Below are 23,623 nucleotides of genomic sequence, written 5' to 3' on the forward strand. Positions count from 1 at the left end.
CTAGTTACGATGATAAATTTTATGTTCTGTGTTTTTTTACGAGTTTTAAAATGTCCCCCCCCTTTTTTAAAGATTTTATTTATTTGACAGAGAGAGAGAAAGAGAGAGCCAGTGAGAGAGGGAACACAAGCAGGGGGAGTGGGAGAGGGAGAAGCAGGCTCCCAGCGGAGGAGCCCAATATGGGGCTCGATCCCAGGACCCTGGGATCAGGCCCTGAGCCGAAGGCAGACGCTTAACAACTGAGCCACCCAGGCGCCCCTAAAACATTTCCCTCTTAAACAGATCTATGTAACGATGTTTCTCACAAGAGCTACCTTCGTGCACTCAGCTGGAACCATAATCCGCTCTACAGAGAGCCTGAGAGATGCTGGTACATTGTAAGGCGGCAGAAGACAAAGGAGCAGGACAGTGTGGTGGGTAAGAATGTGGGTTTGAAGCCTTCTGCTGGCGTGTGGATCACATCTCTGCCCTTATCAAGTCCCCTCTGTTTCAGTGTGCCTCTGTTTCCCCATCTGTAAAATGGGAATAGTAATAGTACTTGGTGAGACTGAAATTAGTTAATATTCGTAAGACTCTGAAAAGAGTTACTGCCTAGTTCATGGTGATACGTAACAGCCAGTTATTCCCTCTGTTGCCCATCTCTTGATCCTTGCAGGGTAGTGAAGAACCTTGACTTTTAAGTGCATGCTTGAGTCTCTCCTGTTGATGGAATCTTATTGTCTGAACTGGGACACATCCTTCAGATGTGCTTCTGATGTTGTGCTCGGTGATATAACCGCCCTCAGATATTAACAGATGCGCCCTCAGAGGCATCCACCTGGGGTTCATCCGCAAGCAGATCCTCACTCAGCTCCCTGATCACCCCGATCCAGGAACACGTGTTATCTCACCTGTGAACCCCGAATGTGGAAGGCACACGTGAGCAGGGAACGTACTTCCTCCGCCCATCGTTGTGTGTCTGCCATGCAGTGAGAAACAACATGTCATTCGTGCTTAGTAAATAAGTTTGAATGAATTAAAGAAGGAATGGTTTAAATGGAAACAGCCTTCAATAGGGTGGTCGTGTAGAGCCTCACAACAGAGTTTCTGAGAAAAGACTGTGGAGTGAAGAAGAGAGAAGTTCAAGGTCTAGATCACATACAAGGAACAGGCAATGACAAAGGGAAGAAAAATAACGTTTTATCACTAGGGAGATTTGGGATCCCAACTACAATGAAGAAACTCTGGTTTCTACTGGGGTAGAGCATATGACTTAGGTCTAAAGTCCGCTTCTTCCTCCCTTACACCCCCAAGCATACCATAGGCTGGTTCCAAGAGATGGAAGCAGCCAAGAGCGAGGACACTCAAGTGAAAAGAGAAACATGCAGCCACTGACGAATGCACAGTGTAATTCAATCACGGAGCTGTAGTCGATGGCCGGGGAGGATAGATTAGAGGAATACTGACAAAAAGAAAAGCCATCGATCTATTTCTTGCTCCCTGTTTATATTGGTAATCTCTCCAAGAAGAAAACTGAAGGATTACCCACTAACTTCCAAGAACATCCCGACATCGCTGCAGAATCCTGCCCGGAGGGGCGCCTGGGTGGCACAGCGGTTAAGCGTCTGCCTTCGGCTCAGGGCGTGATCCCTGCGTTGTGGGATCGAGCCCCACGTCAGGCTCCTCCGCTATGAGCCTGCTTCTTCCTCTCCCACTCCCCCTGCTTGTGTTCCCTCTCTCGCTGGCTGTCTCTATCTCTGTCGAATAAATAAATAAAATCTTTAAAAAAAAATAAAAAAAAATAAAGAATCCTGCCCGGATTTTAGATGACATCTGCATTTCTTCTCCGTTCATGTTGAGATGCTCGTTGCTGCTGGGGCAGTTCACTGCCAGTCAAAATGCAAGTTCCCTAGCATCAGCCCAGCCCTTGGAACTGCCTTCTACAGACACCCCGTGAGCTTTGCTTCCTTTATTAGTTGTTTTGAAACCTTTATTACCTTCCTCAGACCCTCTGCCTTCCGCCTCCCCACCGCCTTGGCACATCACTTTACCCTCACTTCATTAAGAACATGGAGGCTGGCAGGGAGAACTCCCTCCATGTCCTCTTACCCACACAGATTTCCCTGGCTGTGCTCTCAAATGATCTCTCTCCTGTTTAAGGAGAGAAGCACTGCTCTTCCTCTCTGGACACTTTGCATCTCATTTCACCCTGATGACCCACTGATCTGGCTAAACCAGCCATAAACTTCCCTCTCCCTCCTCACTGCCCTCCTCCCTTCAGTATTATTTCACTATTGTAAACGTGGACATCTCTCCCATCTTGAAAATAATAAGGTTCTATTTGCTGTCATATTTGCTCTCACTCTCCTAAGACCCAAGTTTTAAGAAATCATCATTTCCGCTATCTCTTTCTATAACCTGATCCCTCACTGTTTTCTCAACCCTACTGAAATAGGACTTTTAATCCAACTCAACCCAACTGAAAATACCACCCCCACCTTTTCTTTCTTTTTGGAAATCTGGAAGCACATAATTGAATTAATCACAGTCTTAGATCTGTTCATAACACTGAGAAAAAAAATGGAAACAAATTTTTTGCTGAATGACTGAGTCCTCATTGAAATAAGGATTCCAGAAATAAATAAAATCTTTTAAAAAAGAAGGGGGGGGGATGCCTGGGTGGTTCAGTCGGTTAAGTGTCTGCCTTCAGCTCAGGTCATGATCCCAGGGTCCTGGGATCGAGTCCCACACCGGGCTCCCTGCTCTGAGGGGAGCCTGCTTCTCCCTCTCCCCTCTGCCTGCTGCTCTCCCTACTTGTGCACTCTCTAATAAATCAATAAAATATTTGAGATATGGGTTCCAGGAACCTAATAATAGATACATGGAAGATGGGAATGGAGAAATAGGCTGTTGACAAAGAGAGAGGAGTAGAATGCGGGTTGGGGGAAGGAACATAGACATGTAGACTCCTCTATTTGCCCTGGTTTTCTATTTGTGCTTTCAAATCAAGGTTGTTGGGGAGGAAAAGCTTTCCTCTAGCTTTCAAAAGTTTCTTGCAACTGTCCTAAGAATTAAATTGGCATGAGACAGGAGCAAGAGTGTGGAAGAGTAGGGGACCTTGTATCATCTGGTCCCCTGAATTTAGCTAATAACTATCAAATCATTCTGAAGACCTATGAATTCAACCTGAGATGTAAGAAAAGAATTGCTGCATCTCGGCCGCAACATCTTGCTAGGCACATCTCCAAAGGCAAGGGAAACAAAAGCAAAAATGAACTATTGGGACATCATCAAGATAAAAAGCTTCTGCACAGCAGAGTAGATAGTCGACAAAACTAAAAGGCAACCTACAGAATAGGAGAAGATATTTGCAAATGACATAACAGATAAAGGGCTAGTATCCAAGATCTATAAAGAACTTATCAAACTCAATACCCAAAAACCAAATAATCCAGTCAAAAAATGGGCAGAAGATATGAACAGACATTTCTCCAAAGAAGACATCCACACGGTCAACAGACACATGAAAAAAGGTTTCACATCCTTCAGCATCAGGGAAATACAAATCAAAACTACAATGAGATACCACCTCACACCAGTCAGAATGGCTAAAATTAATAAGACAAGAAAAAACAAATGTTGGTGAGGATGTGGAGAAAGGGGAACCCTCTTACACTGTTGGTGGGAATGCAAACTGGTGCAGCCACTGTGGAAAATAGTATGAAGGTTCCTCAAGAAGTTAAAAATAGAGCTACCCTATGACCCAGCAATTGCACTAGTAGGTGTTTACCCCAAAGGTACAAATGTAGTGATCCGAAAGGGCATCTGCACCCCAATGTCCACAATAGCCAAACTGTGGAAAGAGCCCAGATGTCCATCGACTGATGAATGGATAAAGAAGATGTGGTTCATATATACAATGGAATATTACTCAGCCATCAAAAAGGATGAATACTTACCATTTGCATTGACGTGCATGGAACTGGGCAATATTGTGCTGAATGAAATAAGTCATTCAGAGAAAGACAACTATCATATGGTTTCACTCACATGTGGAATATAGGAAACGGCACAGAGGATCATAGGGGAAGGAAGGGAAACTGAATGGAAGTCATCAGAGAGGGAGAAAAACCATGAAAGACTCCTAACTATAGGAAACAAACTGAGGGTTGCTGGAGCGGAGGAGGGTGGGAGGATGGGGTAACTGGGGGATGGGCATTAAGGAGGGCATGTGATGTAATAAGCATAATAAGTTGTGTTATACACAACTGATAAATTGTTGAACACTACATCTGAGACAAAAGACGTACTATATATTGGCTAATTGAATTTAGATTAAAAATTAAAAAATAAATTAACATGAGACAGATTAACAGGAGAAAATCGAATTTAATGTCCTATGTACGGGAACCCCACATACACGAGAGGTTCCAAAGCAGAAAGGCAAAATGAGGTATATATGGCATCCCGAGCTAAGAATAGGACAGGGGCACGGGCCTTCAAAGGGGAGGAGAGCAACTCACAGGGTAATAAGAAGAACAGATGTTTGGTAATAAGATATTTGCCCTGTCATATAGACAGTTCATTCAGATAAAATTTATCTCCTCTAATAGCTCTAATTCTGGGAAAGACCCCATTTAGATTCTTCTAAGTAGTTAAAGAGGGGGGAAAGTTTCTCTTTAGCCCACAGGGTCTCAATTGTCTTCAACTCAAAATAGTCCATATGCCAAAGTGGCACATTTTGGGGAGACTTGCTCTGGAACTCCTTCAAGGTCAATCGTGAAAGCTCCCTCTGCCTTCTCCATACCTCAGAAATGGCATGTGGACCAGAAATGAGTAATCAATCTACCAGAAGTTTTGAACGATCTTTTACAGAGAGCTGAACACATGGTCTAATTATGTTCCAAAATTCTTACCATGTTGGTTAGACTCGGAAGCCTCTCTTAGCACTAGGTGCCAGATTTGTTTTCCCTTGTTTCTCCCCCACCTTCCCGTTCAGAGACTGGGAGCCTGCAGTAACACGTTTCCCCCTCCCCTCTGTTATTCTGCAACCCCAACTGCCATTTTAGGGCATGTCCTTTTCATTAAGATGCAGAAAATAGTGAAAATACTAAAAATTCTAACAACATAGATTGTACCTGGAGATGGGACGCTGTACATGTCAAGAAAACAACAAACACTTGCAGAGACTTGCATGCCAGACATAGTTCTAAATTCCTGTGCGTACATTAAAACCCTTAATCCTTGCAACTACTCCTAGCGGGCAGTATTATTATCTCCGTGTTACAGATGAGTAAACTGAGGCACAGGGGAGTTCAGTAATTAAGAGGTACACAGTGTAATATACACAATAACTGCAAAAGGCAGGAGTTGAAGCCAGGCAGGTGGGCTTAGAATGCACAGTCTTCACCATTCAGCCATGCTCCTTTCCAATAAATATCAGGGGAACTAATTAATTAGATACATATAATTAATATTTATTTTATGTATGTATTTATTATAATAACATTTTAATAATAAATAAGTTATGTATTTATATATTATATAACATGTTATATAATTATAATTACATTAAAATATAAACTATTAAGATTGTATCTATTATAAGTATGTATAAATACAGAAATACTAAAATAGTTATTACATATTATATAACAAATTATATAAGTAATAAAATATTGATTTTATTGAATAATATATTTAAATAATAATTAAAAATGTTAAATGTTAGAGGAATATATGTATTAAAAATACACATTTAATATGTATATTAAATCAACAGGTACACATATCAAATTAAAACTATAATTAAAGATAGAAAATTGAGGAGGGGCGCCTGGGTACCTCAGTTGGTTGAGTGTACGACTTTTGATTTCAGCTCAGGTCATGACCTCAGGGTCTTGGGATCAAGCCCCATGTCAGGAATCTATGCTCAGTGGAGAATCGGCTTGAGATTCACTCCCTCTCCCTCTGCCCCTCCCCCTGCTCGTACACACGTGCGCGTTCTCTCTCTCTCTCTCAAATAAATAAATAAATCTTTTTAAAAAGGAAAGGAAGAAAAGAAAATTGAGGAAACACAGTGGGATGGTAACAAATATGCAGGGAGAGAGGGTCTAAGGGAGATAGAGAATCATCTGCAGGTAACAAGGTTCTCTCTCTTTCCGTCACTGCCATGTCCACCTCTTCCCTGGCCTCCCCAAATCAGAGGCCAAACCATCGTCTTCACCAGGTTTACACAGTGTTCACACGTAACATGTAAAAATTGCTCAGGAAATCACTGGCAAGTCTCTTACCTCAACAGTGGTGATTAGCAACTTGGCCAAGCCACAGCTGAACGGACCTGCTCCTTTCCCACTCTCGACCCAATGCCAATGTGAGGGTTTAATCCAACACTGGCTGGATGTTTCTACGATTCAACTCAATTCTGACACTTTCTACCCAGAGGCAGCATCGGATCCCACAGGGTAAGGGCCCCGTCCTACAAGACTGTCCCTACTTGAGACGTCAGTGATAAATTCAGGTTGTTACCTATGCTTCGGACAAGCCGGCTTTAAATCAGAGGTCCTGAGGACCCTCTTCTCAGGTTCTGTTCATTTACCAGAGTGGCTCACAGAAGTCAGAGAAACCTTTTATTTAGTAGATCACCAGTTGACAGAATTCAGACACTGCCAATTGGAAGAGAGGTGTGAAAGGATTTCAATCTAAAAGAAAACAAGAGATATTGATTGGGGAACAGAAGGCAAGCTGAGGACAAAGCAGAAACTGACACCCTGCAATCCCCCCTCCCCCCACCAAGGGATGTACGTGACATTCCTCAGGCACTCCTGGCTGCCCTAAAGCTAAGGAAAGGCAAAACAAATAATTAACTAACAGAGATCACAATCCTGTAAGACCTGAGTCTCCCTCAGTTTACGCAGGTCCTAGTGTTCTTTTAAACCTGCAGCCCATTGCCAAGGACACGTGATAGGAGGAAAGTAACATTCTCCCAGGAAGCTCCCAACTACCTTACTTATTAATGCCTTCTAGAAGGGTCAACAACCTTAACTTGACAATGGCAAGGCCTCTGGTATCCCATGAGTCTTCTTTAACATATGAAAGTATTTTCTCAACCTCCCTTTTTCCTTACCTCCCCCAGCCCCATAGTATACAATCAGCCACCCCTCACAACCCGGGGCAGCAGCTCTTTCTGCCCACGGGTCCTGTCCCCGTGCTTTAATAAACCACCATTTTGCACCAAAGACATCTCAAGAATTCATTCTTGGTCATCGGCTCCGGACTCTACCCCACTGAACCTCACCGATATCCCATAACTTCATCAATATGAAATGGAGAATCTCATACAAGTGCCCTTAGCATAACAAAACTTAACTGAGACACTGATTTCCTGTACCTGCCTGATTTACAGAAGACTGAAACTCACCTCCTGGACTGATGACTACCTGCCAAGAATCTCTCCCCACCCTCAAGCCAGTGGACTCACTGGTTGGACTCTGACTGGACTCCCCTTCTTTGCGCTCCTTGCCCATAAAGACAGCCCACCCCGAACCCTCAGCTGACTCACCTGCGGCTTGCATTTCCTGAATTGCAATCCCTTTGCTATTCTTGAATAAACTCAGTTTCTGGAGCTTGTCTCAGTTTACCTCTTTATTTGGGTTGACAGATGCAGGAGGCAAGGTATGGGGAAAAGGTGTGGACCTTCCCTGCACTCTCCCTGTACCTCCACATGTTCAATAGCCTGGAAGCTCTTCAAACCCCGTCCTTTTGGGGTTTTAGGGAGTCTTCATGACATAGACATATTTGATTAAATCACTGGCCATTGGTGACTGAACTCAATCTCCAGCACTGTGCGCACCTGAGGTCAATTAGACGGAGGGGGTGAGGCTGAAAGTTCAAACCCTTTAATCACTTGGTTGGCTCCAATGGTACCCCACACCCCATTCGTAGGTGCTTTCCCAAAGTCATCTCATTAACATAGCAAAAGGCATCTTTATAGATCCCTCCTCATAGGAAATTCCAAGGATTTTTAAAAATTTAAATTCAATTAATTAACATATAATGTATTATTTGTTTCAGGGGTACAGGTCTGTGAGTCATCAATCTTATATAACACCCAGTGCATCACATGCCCTCCTTAATGTCCATCACCCAGTTACCCCATCCCCCCACCCACCTCCAGCAACTCTGTTTATTTCCTAAGATTGAGTCTCCTATGTTTTGTCTCCCTCTCTGGTTTCCTCTTGTTTAGTTTTTTCCTCTCTTCCCCTATGACCTTTGCCTTGTTTCTTAAATTCCACATATCAGTGAGAACATATGATAATTGTCTTTCTCTGAATGACTTATTTCTCTTAGCATAATACCCTCTACTTCCATCCATGTCACTGCAAATGGCAAGATTTCATTTTTTTTGATGGCTGAGTAATAGTCCATTGTATATATCTATCACCTCATCTTTATCCATTCATCTGTTGATGGACATCTGGGCTCTTTCTACAGTTTGGCTATTGCGGACATTGCCGCTATAAACACTGGGGTGCAGGTGCCCCTTCGGATCGCTACATTTGTATCTTTGGGGTAAATACTCAGTAGTGCAATTGCTGGGTCATAGGGTAGCTCTATTTTCAACTTTTTGAGGAACCTCCACACTGTTTTCCAGAGTGGCTCTACCAGCTTGCATTCCGAGCAACAGTGTAGGACTTTTTCTACATCCTCGCCAACATCTGTCGTTTCCTGACTTGTTAATTTTAGCCATTCTGACTGGTGTGAGGTGGTATCTCCTTGTGGTTTTGATTTGTATTTCCCTGAGCCGAGTGATGTGGAGCAATTTTTCATGTGTCTGTTGGCCATTTGGATGTCTGTCTTCTTTGCAGAAATGTCTGTTCATAGCTCCCTCCTCACAGGAAATTCCAAGGATTTTAAGAGCTCTTTGCCAGGAACTGGGATGAAGACCAAATATATATTTCTCACTCTACATCACAACGCCACACCTTTATCAACAGAAGCTGGGCTAGCAACACAGACTGATCCCAGCCTATTCCGTGCAAATCTTACTAAACGCCATTGTAATCAGATCCTTTCACCACCTCGAAGGGGTGAGGTAGGCCATCTGCATGTGACTTTACATATGGCTGCCCACAACAGAAATCACCCAGCAGCTGGCTCCCTTCCTGCCGCCCAGCACCCTAGCATGGAGCCCAGAGACTTAGGGGGGGATATGGGGGTAACTCCAGGGAGTGCTGCCCTAGAATCTCATGGTTGGCTTCACAAGCTATTCTAACCCTGGTCATAGAGGAGGAAACAGAGCCGCTATGTGAAAGGGCCAGGAGGAGAATGGGACAGTTTGAATTCCTGTGAGGTACAAAGAATTGAGGACTGACTCTGAGGGGCCACAGGGTAGGGGAGAACCACAGACCCTCCTGGCTGTCCCTCTGCAAGCCCTGGGAGAAAACCAGCCCAAACAATCCCCTTCAAAAATGGGCAAAAGACTTGAATAGATGTCTCTCCAAAGAGCACACACAAATGGCTAACAAGCACATGAAAAGAGGTCCAACATCCCTAATCATCAGGGAAAGAAAAACTATAAGATACCACTTTACACCTGTAAGGATGGCTATTGTCCAAAACAAAACAAAAACAAAACCACAACAGAAAACAATAAGCGTTGGCAAGAATATGGAGAAATTGGAACACTTGAGCACTGTTGGTGGGAAGGTAAAACGGTGCAGCCACTGTAGAGAACAGTGTGGTGGTTCCTCAAAAAATTAAAAACAGAACTACCATATGATTCAGCAATTACACTTCTGGGTGTTCACCCAAAAGATTTGAGAACAAGGACTCAGAGAGATATTCGTACACCTGTATTCACAGCAGCGTTATTCAGAACAGCTAAATCATGGAAGCAATGCAAGTCCATTAAAGGATGAATGGATACGCAAAATTGTGTGTGTGTGTGTGTGTGTGTGTGTGTGTGTGTGTGTGTATGCAATGGAATATTATTCAGACTTACAGAAGAAAATTCTGCAGCCAGCTATAACATGGGTGAACCTTGAGGACATTATGCCAAGAAGCCAGTCACAAAAAGACAAATAGTGTATGATTTCACTTTTATGAAAGACTAAGAGAAATCAAAATCATAGACACAGAAAATAGAATGGGCTGCGGGAGGGAAAACAGGAAGTTAGTGTTTAATGGGTGGCGTTTCAGTTTTACAAGATGAAAAGCATTACGGAGATGATGGTGGGGATAGCTGCACAATGTAATGAATGTATTTAATTCCACTGAACTGTATACTTCAAAATGGTTAAGATGGTAAATTTCAGGGCATGTGTATTTTACCACATTAAAAAAAATGGGGGAAAAAGAAAAAAAAAAAGTCGAGGTATCCTGAATTGGGCACAGGAGTGGATACAAAAAAGGAGGTTCGGGCTCCTATGGATAATGATAACTTCTAATGAGCTGAACCGAAGAAACAAACATGCGCCTTGAGATTTGCTGCAGGCCCAGTGGTGAGAACTAGTGAGTCATTTCTGGTTGTGGTTTCCGGCACATGAAGCACTCACAGGACACGAACAGATCATAAATTAAAGCTCGGCATCATTGGGGGCCTCCAGTGCCCTTTCCCCAACGGAAGCAGACACAGGGCCAGGCTGGCAGAGTCCTCCCCAGGAGCAGCCAGGAAATCAGGGCTGTGTCTGGGAATACACCCTCCAGGGTCTGCTCTCTGAAGCTGAGGCCCCAACAGACACCAACCCCCCTCCTCGTAGGCAACTTCCACCTCGCACTAATGAGCCACTCGGGGCCAGCTCTTTGCAGGCAACTGAAACAACTTGCAGAGAATGTCGAAAGAGAGGCTCATCCCACTTCCCAGCACATTTCCCCGGACTCTGCTCTCCCCAGGGGAGCAGGGACTGCTCCATGTCATGGCCATTGCAATGAGATGTCTTCCAGGTTCATGGAATCATCTCCCTCCCACTCGTGCTTCAATAGTCTTCTCCAAGGAGAGCCTGGTACCATCTCTTAGGAGTTGAAGCCTTTCCCTGAGTATTGCAAATCACTGTCCTGCCTATAGTATCTTGTCTCCATGTGCTTGAGGGTAGGAGCTAAACTTCACATGGACTTTTGTCTTCACAGTGTCAGCTGGCCTTCAGCAAATGCCTTTGCTCCGGCCACTGACCTTCTGCCGTATTTACTTTTGTCAATGAAAGCTGGTGTTGTCTAACTGGTGAACTCTGACCCCTAATAAATCCAGTTATCTCGACTGACTTTTCATGTGTGAGCCACACAGAGGTCATCAAGGTCTTGCCAAACCCGTTTTCAGAACAGGCCGTCTTTTATTTGCTTGAAACTTCTGGCATATCATGTTGAGAGTCAAAAACTACTGGGTCAGGCTCGTTGTAATTTTTAAATGTGAGATACAAGTGATATTTCGGTACAACCCTGCCTTTGTTTTTTTATATATTTGCCAAGAAGGATGCAGACCATTTGTGTTCTTTCATAGGGCTTTGTATATAGACAAATAAATCACTTTTGAGCCAAGTTACAGGAGCGCAATCCAGACTTCCCATAACCAATGCTCATATACAACCTGCCATTTAATACCTTTCAGAATTTGGTGGAAAGAGCAGTTTCCAGAAATTGTAGGCAGAGACATGACATGAGGCCAGGGTTGATTTTATGTGGCATTCCAACCATTTACACATGGGAAGCTATGCTCTCTCCCCAATAAGGACGAAAGCAGTGTGAATGCAGGCCTATCCCCTTCCACTTCTCTCTCCTGTAGAACCTGGAACAGTCCCTATCATACACCAGTTGTCCAATAAATACAGAGAAGGAATGTTGGCAATTAGACCAAGAACATCAATTTACAACTGGCACGGGTGAGGCTGGAAAGATGTGGGACACAGAGTCCCGGGCTCTGCTCTGGTATGGACCCTGGTACCTCCCTCAGCACAATCACAGATATCATCAGGATGACTGCCAAGATCATACCCAGCACCCAACCATCCCACCACCCCAAAGACAACATGAAGATTAGGAACCTTAATCCCCAAACACTCAGAAGCACCATGACACAGGCTACTGCCTGAACTCTGTTTTCTGGCATTTTCCACCCCATCACAACGCGGATGGTTCTCCAACATCTTGTGCTATTCTAACCAACCTCTCAAATATATAGTCAGAATAATCAATGGATAAGATGGGTCTGCTCCAGATTAGGACCTAGATCTGTCAACTCTCTTTCAGTCCTTTGATGAAGGCAAAATAGGGCGGAGAGTACTGAGGGAGGACGTGGCCAGCCCTCTTCAGGGAATGTGCATCTATGGAGGCCCACACTCCAGCTGGGACTTGAGCTAACCTGGAAGATTCCCAACAGGAAATGCTCTTACGTCCCTGACCTACAATATGAATGCAATCCTCTTTCTTTCCACTTTAACCCCTGGGAGAGGTGATTTGTTTGTGATCTGCAGAACAGGGACAAATTCCCTGTGGATTGCCTATAATCAGGAGCTTTGGGCGTTCACTTTGGTGGGAACCATAAAATCCCTACACATCTATAGAAGGGACAGTGTTCCAGCCCAGAGGGTAAGAGAACAGACCATGCTGCTCCGGACCCCAGGTATTGTCCCCACGCCCCAGAGCAGTGAGATTTGGGTAGGTTGCTACCCGTAAATCCACAAGCATACTTCCCAGCCTTGCTCATCTTTGGCTCTAATTATCCATGGGGTGATCACCCTTGCCGTCTGACCCACCTACTTCAGAGGGCTACAGAAAGGTAAGTCAGGTCACGTAGAGGGCAAGTCTTTATACACTTGAATGAACATAACTCTTTTTTTTAAAGATTTTATTTATTTATTTATTTGAAATAGAGCAAGCAGGGGGAGGAGCAGAAGGAGAGAAACGAGAAGACTCCCCGCTGAGTGCGGAGCCCAACACAGGGCTCGATCCTACAACCCCGAGATCATGATCTGAGCTGAAATTAAGAGGGGGATACTTAACCGACTGAGCCACCCAGGCACCCCTGAATCAACATAACTCTTTTAGATATTGTCGAATCATGGCCTGAGAATGCTATCAATTAACCCCATTAGAAACTACAAAGTGCAAAATTTAGTCACACCAGTAAGTCATACAGTGGCTTTATGTCCAAACTCGTTCAGGCAACTGCGGGTCCCACATTCCCAAACCAGGACCTCACCTTCTGCACAATGGCATGATCGTCACGCCCCAGTCCCACAAATAAGACCTCGGGATCAGGGGCGCCTGGGTGGCATAGCGGTTAAGCGTCTGCCTTCGGCTCAGGGCATGATCCCAGCGTTATGGGATCGAGCCCCATATCAGGCTCCTCCGCTGTGAGCCTGCTTCTTCCTCTCCCACTCCCCCTGCTTGTGTTCCCTCTCTCGCTGGCTGTCTCTATCTCTGTCGAATAAATAAATAAAATCTTAAAAAAAAAAAAAAAGACCTCGGGATCACCCTAAATTCCTAATTTATAGAAATTTTTAACCAAAGGGTTCAAAGAGAAGCTGCCTGCTCTGGGAAGGAGCAGGTGCCCACCACTGGGGGGGAGCACATGGTGGGAGCGCTATCACTTCCAGAGGTGCTCCAGGCAAGTTTCTCCTGTAGGTGGGAAGCTGCATCAATCCATCCACCTGCCACAGCCCTGCTGCCCTTGCTCTGCTCCAGGCGGGGCTGTCATGGAGTCTGCCGCCAGTCCCAGAGGAGAGAAGTGAAGGCCAGAGCTGCAATCTAGGGAAGGAATTAAGATGAGCACAGGCAGCCAGGTGAGACCGGCGGAAGCTGGAACGGAGGAGAAGCTCAGACACAGACACCCTGGATGTGAGGGTAGCAGATTCACATGTGGTGCACACGACCTTTCATCTGACAGCTCCTTTAAGTGCGCGGAGGGTCTGGCTTCCGGGTTTCCATCTGTCAGCATTCTGCAGGACATCTGATCTGGTTCTGAGGAAAGGGTGTAGCAGCTCGATCGGGAGCCGCCACCCACTGACTTCCACATGACATGGAAGGACTGTGCCAGGCACTTTCAGTCACCCTCTCCCTCATCCTCACAGGCCGTCCCCGTTGTGCAGACAAGGAAACTGAGAACAAGCAATTAAATCCACTTCAAAACGAAAGGTGAACCAAAGCATCAGTGTCACCTGTCTTGCCCAGTGAGAGTAGAGAATTCTAGAGAATGGGATATAGGTCCGCATGGTACAAAGTCCTACACGAACAGAATGGATTTTTGATGTTTCCATTTAAGGCTCCTGAACCAAACACTAGGCAATGTGGAATTTAAAAGAAAAATATTGAAAAGGCTGTCTTTATTGTCTTACATTTCCCAGTGTTCTCCCCCAAAGACCAGGCACCATTTTCCCTTCCACTGCACCATGAGTTCCCAACACATCTCAATTCTACTCCCCGTTCGCTTTCAACATATCAATTTTAGAGTTTAGTAAGTGCTTTCTGGATGGCAGCAGTGTTCCCAGAATATAGGGTCTGTTCCCTTCTCTGGTGGCCCCACAGGGACGCAATGAGTGATCCACAGGCACCTGACTGATGATGGCGTGAGCAGACGGATGAAAGTCTCCTCTCATTTCATCCCTTTCTGCCATTTTGTTTTATTTCAAGTTATATGAAAGTAGCTGCAGATGTCCCGTAAGACTCCATGGTACAGATCAAATCCCACAATACAAAGCATGATTACAACACAAATTCCCTATAGAACATGATGGGACCAAAGAACTACCTGGTGATCCAGTCATTGCCAGAAATTTCTATTACAAAAAAATTCAGCCACATCCTTAAAATTGGTCATAATGAGGCCAAAATTAGTCTTGAGAAATCATATCTAATGTTAAGATTTTGGTAAAGAAATCATTCAAAGCCAACGGGTAAATAAATTACTCTGACTTATCTACTACATGAAGTGTGAAGTAGAGGACCAGGAGGAACAGGACAAGGACGGGGTAAAACGCTGACAATGATAGGTTAAGGTCCTGAATAAGTACTTCATTTGGTTTTCTGTTTAAAATTTTGTAGACACGAACAACTCTGCACCAAAAATCAAAGTAAGATTTCCATAACCAACTGAACTTTGTGCAAATTCTTCATCCCAGCTTTCAAAAATCCTTCAGAATTTAGACTGCCTGGGAGTAAGGCAATCTCGAGAAATGATAGCTTCTAGAAGATTCTAGAGAGAATGGCATATGGAAAGTGAGTAGACTTTTCCCAAGTGATTCCAGGGGTCAGAACAGGGGACAACCGTGGTGGTAAAAAGCAGCTAACACAGGGAAGCCTGGAGAGGAAGACCACTAGCTCTGCCACTCCGGGGGCGTCACTTAGCTCTGCTGTGCATCCCCTGCCTCACGTGGAACAGGGACACTTGTGAAATGACTGCGGAGGAGGGCTCTGAGGGATACCAGAGGCATCTGTGTACAGCCCTAAGCACAAGCAGTGTTCGGCGAGTGTTAGCTGGTCACTTTCCCCAGCTGATTGCTGCCGGCCAAGAATGAGAATCCAATGTCTCCAGGTTGGCTGATTTTTCAAGAAGAGGAAGAATCCAGATTTTATATGAAATCCTTGATTTTTTCAAAGATTTATTTATTTATTCATTTATTTGGGAGAGAGGGAGAAGCAGGCTCCCCACTGAGCAGGGAGCCTGATGCAGGACTCGATCCCAGGACCCTGGGATCATGACCTGAGCCAAAGGCAGATGCTTAACCGACTGAGGCACCCAGGCTCAGTAATCCTTGATTTTTAAAATGTCAGCAAATAGGAAATATCTTGTAGACCACTAAGGGTCTAAACCAAGTAAATACAGATGCAGGCAGTGTCTGGTTTGCTCCTCTGGTCTACAGTGGTCATAAGTCCTGGATCACATGGACCAGATACACAATTCCTCCTCAATCATATAGCTGAGGAAATTCCTGTTGGCACGGGACCTTGGGCTTGCCTATGACTTGACCCTGCCTGTCTTTCACTCTGCTCACTTAGAAACACCTGTGGGGATGCCTGGGTGGCTCAGTCGGTTAAGCATCTGCCTTAAGCTCAGGTCATGATCCCAGGGTCCTGGGTTCAAGCCCAGTGTTGGGCTCCCTGCTCCGCTGGGGAGACTGCTTCTCCCTTGCCTGCTCTCTTTCTAAATAAATATAAGCTTAAACAAAAAAAAAAAGGAAGAAAGAAAGAAACACCTGCAATTTATGCTATAAGCCACGATTTTCTTTGCTAAATGCATTCATTAATCACAACAAAACATTTCTCATTCAGCATGGTGTCCACATATTTTCTACAGTTGATTTTGGTGTGGGCTACATTTGTGAGAGTTCATTCTCCTATCTGACAACTGTGCTGAGCACTGACCATGTGCTGTGGATTGTCCCGAGCACTGGGCACATGACAGAGAATGGACACAACAGGCGTGGACACAACCCTGTTCTCAGGGAGGCACGGCCTCATGGGGAAAACCCACCATAAACTAGTTAACAAATGACACAACCTCCCACAGAGATACAAATCAGCCATGTGAAGGTGGAGAGCAGTGCCAGGCCAAGAACAGCACATGCAAAGGCCCTGTTCCGAGGCAGGAAGGGCGTGCAGTCCCATGCGGCTGGCAGAACGTTCAGTCAGAGAAGTAGGCAAGAACCAGGGCAGGAATTGAGGTCAAAGATTCAATGTCACTGCCCTCAATACACAGCACCAGAGGAACGAGGAGGGTCCTCTGTAGTGGGATGGGGGAGGCAAAGGCTCCGGGTTCAGACTGAGGGTTCACAGTCCCCTATGCCACTTCCAACCCACATGGTCTTGAGCAAACTACATACTCAGAGTCTCAGCTATTTCATCTGAAAAGCAGGAATCATAAAAGTGCCTATTTTGTGGGTATTAAGAGAGATCGTGCACGTAAAGTCCTTAGCACGCAATATGCACTTGATTAAAAAGCAGCAATTACTCTATGTACAAAACTGTTTGTGTACCTGATCACAAATGACCTTTGATCTGATTTTTCACATACAGCAAGACCAGGCTCTGCTGGGATTGTGCTGTCCCCCTCGTGTGTGCAGCCTGTCACCTCCCCGAGCCACAGTGGGATGTCCAGGGGGAAGGAGAACGGGACCGGAGTCAGAGAGTTCCTCCTGCTTGGCATCACCAGTGACCCCGAGCAGCGGCAAGTCCTCTTTTGGCTCTTCCTGTGTACATACCTGGTCACCGTGGCCGGGAACACACTCATCATCCTGGTCATCGGCTCCAATCCCCGCCTGCACACCCCCATGTACTTCTTCCTTACCAATCTCTCCTTTGTGGACATCTGCTTCACCACCAACCTGATCCCCAAGCTGTTGGTCAGCCACGTAGCAGGAATGTGGACTATCTCTTACCCCCACTGCTTGACCCAGATGTACTTCCTCATCTCCTTTGCCAACCTGGACACCTTGCTGCTGGCGGCCATGGCACTGGACCGTTACGTGGCCATCTGCAAGCCCCTGCAGTACCACACCATCATCACCCCCCAGCTCTGTAGGGGACTGACGGCACTCATGTGGACGAGCGCGGGCCTCATCTCCCTACTCCACACACTCCTCATGAACAGACTGACCTTCTGCTCCTCCGCCAGGGGGATCTCACACTTCTACTGCGACGCCTACCTGCTGATGAAGATTGCCTGCTCAGACACGCGCATCAATCAGCGCGTGCTCCTGGGTGCCGTGGTCCTGTTTGTGGCCCCCTGTGCGCTCATTGTGGTCTCCTACGTCCGCATAGCTGCAGCCGTCCTCCGGATCCCCTCCGCCCCAGGAAGGCGCAAGGCATTTTCCACATGCGGTTCCCATCTGTCTGTGGTCACCCTGTTCTATGGAACTGTCCTGGGGGTATACATACGACCCCCCAACTCCTTCTCGGCCCAGGACACAGTAGCAACCATCATGTACACAGTGGTGACCCCCATGCTAAACCCCTTCATCTACAGCCTGAGGAACCAGGACATGAAGAAGGCTGTAAGAAGACTCTTCGGCAGGGGCTCCAAATCCTCTTAGCGGTGACGAGTGCCGGGCTGATATCCAGAGAGGTCCAGGTTGTCAGGAAATGAAACACAATTCCGCCATCGCCTCAACCACCCCCACTTCCACACCCTAACAGATTATTTTCTGAGAAGAAGAAGCCTGAAATTAGAGGATTTTTAAATGTATTCTATCTCTGAGAAACTCGGGCTCCTTCCAGCTCTCCCCTCCATCATCTCTAGAGTAGTGCTATCATCCTCATGCTTCTGAGATGGCTGCTGGGGCTCCATCCATCTCTTCCTGTCCCAGGCAGGCAGGATGAAGACAGCAGAGCCAAAAGACTTGCCACTTGCAAGGGCTCTCTCAGAAGCCCCACACAGCTGCTTCTGTTCATTTCTCAAAGGTCTCCCCCTAATTGCAAGGCAGGCTGGGAAATGTAGCTGTTATTTTTTGCTGTTGCTGTTGTTTTGGTTAAGCTTAAACATGCCACCACCTCCACTAAGTAGTTCTCTTAGAAAGGAAGAGGGGATGAATAATGGACAGACAATGGGCAGGTGTGCAATGACAGTCAAAACTTATTTTGCCGCATCTAATAGATATGAAGCCACATAATTATTTCAGGAAAATAAACCTGTGTTTTATGCATTGATCCCCTCTAGACTGGGACTGTGTGTCGGGAGGAACACCTGATATGCTCCCACACTGCGGAGGCTATGATATTAGCAGAAGGATCCCACAATTCTCCTACACATCAGGGTGAGGACCTCCTGTGCGGTGCACAGCAGTATGAGTAAAAAGAGAGTTTGCGGTATTCACTTATTGTGAGACTTTACTTTTTCCCAAGGACTTGGTTCATATTTCATCTTGAATGTTTTTTGCATTGTGGAAAATTAATATTGGAAGTATATAAATTTATAAAATGAAACCTCATTTAAAATGGAGTGGGGGTGGTGCGTCTAAGTGGCTCAGTCGGTTAAGTGTCAGACTCAGATCTTAATTTTGGTGTTGTGAGTTCAAGCCCCACACTGGGCTGAGCTCTGGGCATGGAGCCCACTTTAAAAAAATGGGAGTCAGGAGGCCAGCAGGGGAAGCTCTCACACCCTACACTCGTGGTCAATTGCAGCCCCTACTACTTTAGCTACTACTTTACAGCCAGCAGGAGGAAGAAAGGTTTTCCTCCTCCCCTAGCAACAGCCCAGCCAATGAGAGACTGTCACAGCTCAGCCAAGGAGAAGCCACCATATTTCCAACTCCCAGTTTAACCCAATGGACTTTTTGTTTACAACAGTCCCTTCCAACTCCCCCTTTTCTGTATAAGGGGGACTCCTTTGTTCCCCGGACTCGCCTATGGTTTTGCCATAGCTTGCTTGTCACAGATTGCAATTCTCTACTCTGTTATACCCATTTTTGCTGGGAAACTAACCACCAGTTTTATTTTTAAACAGGAGAAAGTTCATATTGTTCAAACTTTGCACAATATTATATTGATATACGTGTATGTTAAAATAAAACACGAAGTATTTTAAACAAATAGGCCAATAAAGCTTTTAGAATCCAGTGTTAACAGATAGGTTTTTTTTTTAAGATTATATTTATTTATTTGAGAGAACGAGACATTGAGAGGGAGAGAGAGTGTGTGTGTAAGCGGGGTGAGGGTGAGGGACAAGCAGACTCTACACGGAGCAGGGAGCCCTAACTGCTGGATCCCAGACCAGGAGATCATGACCTGAGCCAAAATCAAGAGTCCGTTGCTTAACCGGCTGAGCCGCCCAGATGCCTCCACAACAGATAGGTTATAAAAGGCCAAGACCTAGAACATGCTTCTAGGCTCAACATACAAATTATTGAGTGACCCGACTGCATGAGACTTCTTTACAGAAAAATTAATAGAATAAAAGCCCACCACAGAAGTGAAAAGATGAATGACAAGAAAGAACATGTGCAAGTTCCATGACAGAAGGTTATCACACCCACCCCCCGACACACACACACACACAAAATGGCGGAGGACAGCAACAGTAATAAGAAAACACGGTCATCTTCCATAGTCTTGGCCTCTGTTGAGAGAGCTGATCCATACTTCTTTCAAAACTTGGCCACACCTAGTGTTCTCGCACGGAACAGGCTTTCTCGTCTGTTTCAATATAGATAGGCTGAGAGTCTTCCAAACCTTTAAATTCCCTTTCTTTTTGCTTAACAATAACATCTTCACACGATACAAGTATCCTTCTTACAAGGCAAAATGCCACCAATCCCTTCCCCAGAAAATGAGGTAAACTCCCCCAGTGGTGTTTCCTCTCGATATCCCACAGCTTAAACACGATGATGTAAAATTAATCAAAATTGACACAAAGTCAGTAATCCTATGTTACATGATAAGAGAACCCAGATATTTCCTTAATATACGTGTATATATACAAACATATTAGTAATAAAATAAGAAGGAAATACTCATGATGAGTATAGAAGTTCTGCTCACTGGAAAGATTTCTTTTCACCACTGTCCTTCAGGGACGTCCCAGAGAGAGGCGGTAGTCTGCAGCTGTCCACGTACAGGTGGTGCGTGCTTATGGTGCAGAATCATCTGGAAAGCAGGCCAGAATGTAAAAATTTACTTTATGACGAAGATGACAATTCTAATTAGCAGAGGGAAAAAGAGATTGTTTAACAAAGATTCTTATGAAAATTGGCCATCTAAATTTAAGTAAAAAGCATTTATTTTTATCTCATAACAAAATTCTGCATGGACTGAAAACTGAAGCGTAAGAAGTAAAACCATAGAAGTCCTGGAATACAGTATAAGTGAAGATCTTCAGGGAAGGCCATTTTAAGCATGTCACCAAATCTGAAAGCATGAAAGAAAGGAATTGATCTAATGACATCAACATTTAAAAATGAAATGTTTGCAAAATGTTACAAACTGAAACTGTGCTCATTAAAAGATAATCCTGGGGTGCCTGGGGGGCTCAGTCAGTTGAGTGTTGGACTTTTGATTTCAGCTCAGGTCATGATCTCAGGGTTGTGAGATCAAGCCCTGCACCTGCTTGTCCCTCTCCCTCTTCTCCTTCCCCCATTCGTTCTCTCTCTCTTTAAAATAAACGTGGTTTAAAAAAAAAGCTTTAAAAAAAATAATTCTGTTGGCCCCTTAGCCCTGCGCCTAGTAATCACAATTCTACTTTGTCTCTATCATTTGATTATTCTAGGAACCTCATATAAGGGGAATCATACAATATTCATCCTTTGTGTCTGGTTAATTTCACAGAGCATGACGTCTCAGGTTCATCCACATTATGGCATGTATCAAAATTCCATTCTTTTCAAGGCAGATTCATATTCTGTTGTACGTGTATCCCATATTTTGTCTATCCATTCATCTATTGATGGATGTCTGAATTGTCTCTACCTTTTGGCTATTGTGAATAATGCTGATATGAACTCCGGTATCTTTTCTAGCCCCTACTTTCAATTCTTTGGAGTACATACCGAGAAGTGAAATTTCTGGACCATCTGATAATTCTGCTTAATTTGGAGGGAACCCCTAAATTTTTCCACAGTGGCTGCACCATTTTATACTCCCACCAGCAGCACACACGGGCTCCAATTTCTCCCCATACTGGCTAACACTTGCTGTGTCCTTTTCTTTTTGTGGTAGTCATTTGAATGGGTGTGAAGTAGTAAAAGAGGTCTTCCACCACCTCCATTTCGACCTCAAACTTTCCAATTGATTAAGTTCTTCTCTCCATCTTATCTCTTACCTCTGGCCAAAGACCCTGCAGCCGAGGCATCCTCTGATGGGAGCAAGACTACCCCCTCAAGCAATAAGGACTGCCCTGAGCCAGCAAGACCCCACATATGGACCCCAAGATAAAGTTCAATGTGACCTTTACTGCCCACCTGCCTGTACCCACTGACCTTTGTCCCACATTTTCCTTGTATAAACCTAAAAATATTTTCAGCATTCTGTAGACCACCTTTGAGACACTAGTCCGCTCTCTTCCAGTTTCAGCCTCACTGCAATAAATTCCTTCCCTGTTTCACCACCGCTTGTCCCTCTGCCATTGGACTTTGTCAGTGGCCAGTGGCTGAACCTGGTCTGTCTGGGACCCCCCAGAGCCAGATGCTCTTGCATTCCTGCCCTCTGGTTACAGTAGTATCTCACTATGGTTTTGGGTTGTTTTTTGTTTTGTTTTGTTTTTAGCATTTTGGGTTTTTGTTTTGTTTTGCTTTTGCCCAAAAGAATGTCATATATTTTTCCTTTTAAGTGATGAATACAGCTTACAACATCTGACCAAATTCAGACTATAAAAAGAGGTAGTTCTGGTCGGAGCAGTGACAATAATCCCTAGAAAGTGGTTTGGCATCAAGCTAAAACCAATGCCAAATTAATTCATGTGTATATTCAATATTCATTCAACAGATGTTAACTGAGCACTGACCATGTGCCAGGCACTGTGACGGACACTGAAACTACTTTTTTTTTCCTTCTCTGAGAATTTTATTTATTGCCAGAAATTCTCAACAATGAACTTAAAATGGGAAGCACTGATGACTAAGAGGTGATTGCAAAAAGAATCAGATTTTTTTTTTCTTTCTGGGGTAGAATTCAATGATTCATCACTTACGTACAACACCCAGTGCTCATCTCACTGTAGTTTTGATAGAAATTTGCCTAATGATTGGTGACGTTGATCATCTTTTCATGTGCTCATTAGGCATTTGTACACCTTCTCTGGAGAAATGTCTACTCAAGTCCTCTGGAATTTCTGAAGTGGGATGTTTGTTTGTTGTTGTTGGGTTGTAGAGTTTTTATATATTCTGGATATTAATCCCTTATCAGATATGTCATTTTAAATATTTTCTCCCATTTTGTGAACCCACAGAATGATTGAATAAAACCTTTTTGTTCTCTCAACAGTATCCTTGGAAGCACAAAAGCTTAATTTTGAATAAGTCCAATTTATTTTTTTCCCACTACCTGTGCTTTGGTGTCACATCCAGGAAATCACTGCCTAGTCCAATGTTGTGAAGCTTTTCCTCTTTATTTTACTCTAATAGCTTTATAATTCTAGCTCTTAGGTTTAGATCTTCGATCCATTTTGATTAACTTTTATATATGGTGTGAGGTAAGGGTCCCACCTCATTCTTTTGTATATGGATATTTACAGTCTCAGCACCATCTGATGAAAACATTGTCCTTTCTCCATTGATCTTGACACAGCTGCAGAAAATCATTTGACCATATATATGAGGGTTTATGTCTGGACTCTCTATTCCATTGTACTACACCACTGTCTTTATGCCACTAAAACACCATTTGGATTACTGTAGCTTTGCAGTAAGTTTTTAAATCAGAAAGTATGAGCCTGCCATTGTGTTCTTTTTGAAGACATTTTGGCTATTTCAGGTCCCTTGATATGAATTTTAGGATGGACTCTTCTATTTCTGAGGAAAAAAAAAAAAGCAGTCATTGGATGTTGATTGAATTGCACTGAATCTGTAAATCACTTTGGGTAGTGTTGATATCTTAACTATATTAAGTCTTCTGTCCACACATGAGATGCCTTTACATTTATTCATATCTTGTCTAGTTACCTTCACCAATGCTTTACACTTTTCCATGTACAATTCTTCCACCTTCCTGGAAAAGTTTGTTTCTAAGT

At 44.4% G+C, this 23,623-nt stretch overlaps 1 protein-coding gene and 1 long non-coding RNA gene across 6 annotated transcripts in view; one reads left to right on the plus strand and one right to left on the minus strand.

The window, feature by feature from the left end:
* The window catches only part of LOC113261575 (uncharacterized), a 103,697-nt gene that overhangs the window by 65,910 nt on the left and 14,164 nt on the right, over positions 1 to 23,623 (minus strand). For 4 of the 5 annotated variants that reach the window (XR_006410466.3, XR_006410467.3, XR_006410465.3 and 1 more), the window contains exon 2: positions 20,443 to 20,547. This is a non-coding gene — a long non-coding RNA (uncharacterized LOC113261575). Of the gene's footprint in view, positions 1 to 6,272; positions 7,041 to 20,442; positions 20,548 to 23,623 lie in introns of those variants that run through there. The other variant, XR_008957657.1, reaches the window with a different exon arrangement.
* On the plus strand, positions 17,058 to 17,999 carry LOC123001509 (olfactory receptor 1D2-like). Its single transcript, XM_044387318.2, has one exon. The coding sequence runs from the start codon at positions 17,058 to 17,060 to the stop codon at positions 17,997 to 17,999; it is 942 nt and encodes a 313-aa protein (XP_044243253.2).

The sequence above is a fragment of the Ursus arctos genome, unplaced genomic scaffold (genome assembly GCF_023065955.2).
Source record: "Ursus arctos isolate Adak ecotype North America unplaced genomic scaffold, UrsArc2.0 scaffold_5, whole genome shotgun sequence".
Lineage (NCBI taxonomy): Eukaryota > Metazoa > Chordata > Mammalia > Carnivora > Ursidae > Ursus > Ursus arctos.

Bases quoted from the DNA above. Each gene is read 5' to 3' on its own strand.
- LOC123001509 (XM_044387318.2), top strand. From the start codon at position 17,058: ATGTCCAGGGGGAAGGAGAACGGGACCGGAGTCAGAGAGTTCCTCCTG.